This window comes from Myotis davidii, unplaced genomic scaffold (assembly GCF_000327345.1).
Source record: "Myotis davidii unplaced genomic scaffold, ASM32734v1 scaffold325, whole genome shotgun sequence".
NCBI lineage: Eukaryota > Metazoa > Chordata > Mammalia > Chiroptera > Vespertilionidae > Myotis > Myotis davidii.
In genome coordinates this window covers 202,859-205,078 of record NW_006296057.1, presented here as the reverse complement: position 1 = coordinate 205,078, position 2,220 = coordinate 202,859, and the positions used below count along the sequence as shown (strand labels likewise).

General features: G+C 36.1%; 1 protein-coding gene across 6 annotated transcripts in view; it reads left to right on the top strand.

Moving 5' to 3' along the window:
• IFT74 (intraflagellar transport 74) overlaps positions 1-2,220 on the top strand; it is an 84,191-nt gene that overhangs the window by 40,339 nt on the left and 41,632 nt on the right. For all 6 annotated transcript variants that reach the window (XM_015568659.1, XM_015568660.1, XM_006770992.2 and 3 more), the window contains one exon: positions 917-1,060. In XM_015568659.1, the coding sequence (XP_015424145.1) occupies positions 917-1,060 (144 nt within the window). The remainder of the gene's footprint in view (positions 1-916; positions 1,061-2,220) is intronic.

Below are 2,220 nucleotides of genomic sequence, written 5' to 3'. Positions count from 1 at the left end.
CCTTTGAGTATAAAAGTATATTAAAACTTTAAGGATTGTATATAATCAAGGTTTTCTATAAATATATGTACATATATTACAGCATCATTTCTGTGATAATTCTGCAAAAAAAAATGCATTACCAGAATCTAATTATATGGAAGCATCAGACCAACTCAAATTGAGAAGTATCCTACAAAAGAACTGGCCTATAGTCTTTAAAGGTGTCAAGGTCATAAGAGTCAAGGGAAGACGGAGGAATACTGTTCCAGATTGAAGGACACAACGAAATACAGCATGTAATCTTATATTTTTCTTTATTGATTAAGGTATTACATATGTGTCCTTATCCCCCATTGTCCTCTGCCTGCCCGTACTCATGCCTTCACCCCCCTGGTATCCAGTTAGAAGAGAAAGATAAATATCACATGATCTCACTCATTTGTGGAATATAATGAACAACAGAAACTGATGAACAAAAATAAAGCCAGAGTCATAGAAGCATCAAACAGACCGTCCAACCTAAGAGGGAAGGCAGGGGAGGGAGGGGTAGGTAAAAGATCAACCAAAGGACTTGTATGCATGCATATAAGCATAACCAATGGACATGGCCAGTAGGGAGCAGGGTGAGGGCATGTGCTGGGCAATGGGATCTGCTGGGGAGAGGTCAATGGGGGAAAAAGAAGACATATGTAATACTTTAAACAATAAATTTAAATTTTAAAAAGTTTTAAAAAAGGAAGAAAATATGCAGGGATCTATTTTTATTATTCCAGTTTAGAAATGTGTTTCCTAGCATTATTGATTAATCTAGATACTTTATATATCCATTAAAAGATGCTGGTGGTTTAAATGTGTCCTTATTCTTATAAAATGAAACCTATTTGAAATAATTTTTGATGAATTAATGCATTTTTCCTTTTTTTGCTCCCTTCAGGAAATAGCACACTCCCAGGTAAAACAGGAGGCTGTATTGCTGCATGAGAAACTTTATGAGTTAGAGTCCCATCGAGATCAAATGGTTGCTGAAGACAAAAGCATGGGGTCCCCAATGGAAGAGAGAGAGAGATTACTTAAGCAGGTAGGAAAAACAAACATACTTATTTTAATATATCATGATTTGATAAATATGTTTATTTTATTTAAGCCATCTGAATTGACCAGAAAGCCATTAAGTTTATTGTGTCTTTAAAAAAGAGTGAAAAGTGAGCTTCACCTAAATCAGTATGAACTACTTGACCATTAAAATCTAGTAAAAATCATCTCTGACATAAACGGATTTTTTTACATACACCTTAATTTTATGTGGTATTCCATGCATATGATGGCCATTTTTTTCATGTTTTGGATTCTATGAGGAAAACTTAAAATTTTTCTTCGTTAGTTAATAAATAATTAGGTAATCTTATTGAAAATCTGTTCCATTATTTATTGTGGGCTTCATATTTAGAAATGAAGTGTCCCACAGCTAATGACTTTTATTAATGAAATTAAAATCTCCTCCAAAATCTGCCTGTTCAGAATGACTCAGTTGTTTGAGTGCTGTACTGTGCACCGAAAGGTTGTGGGTTCGTTCCCCGAGTAGGGCACATACAAAAGGCAACCAATCCATGTTTCTCACATTGATGTGTCTCTCTTTGTCTATCTCTCTCAATCTCTCACCCTCCCCCCTCCTCCCCTGCCCCATGTCCTCAAGTGAGGATTAAAAAATAAAAAAAGAGTCTGGCTGCTGTGGCTCAGTGCTTGAACATGGACCTATGAACCAGAAGGTCATGGTTTGATTCCTGGTCGGGGCACATGCTGGGGTTTCAGGCTCGATCCCCAGTAGGGGGCGTGCAGAAGGCAGGCGATCAGTGATTCTTATAATTGATATTATTATTAAAAATAAATAAATAAAATCTCCTATGAAATCACAATATGTCATACGGCCATGTCACATGTATTCACTAGCTTCCTTACTACCCCAAGGCTGGCTTTAATTTAATACTAAGTTATAATTATCCTATTATTTATCATGAGATACCCTAACTATAGAGCCCTTAGGAGAACTGCATGTGTATTTGAGAACAGCCAGTCTGGAGCCTACAAATGGAATTCCTTTGTAGTCTTAGATTGAATCCAATGGGTTTGGAAGAACCTTAAGGATCAACTCAGGAGCTATTTAAGTATTATGATCATTCTAGAAAAGTATTAAAATCTAGATTCTCTGAAGGTCCTTGGAAAAGAGATCATTGGAATCAA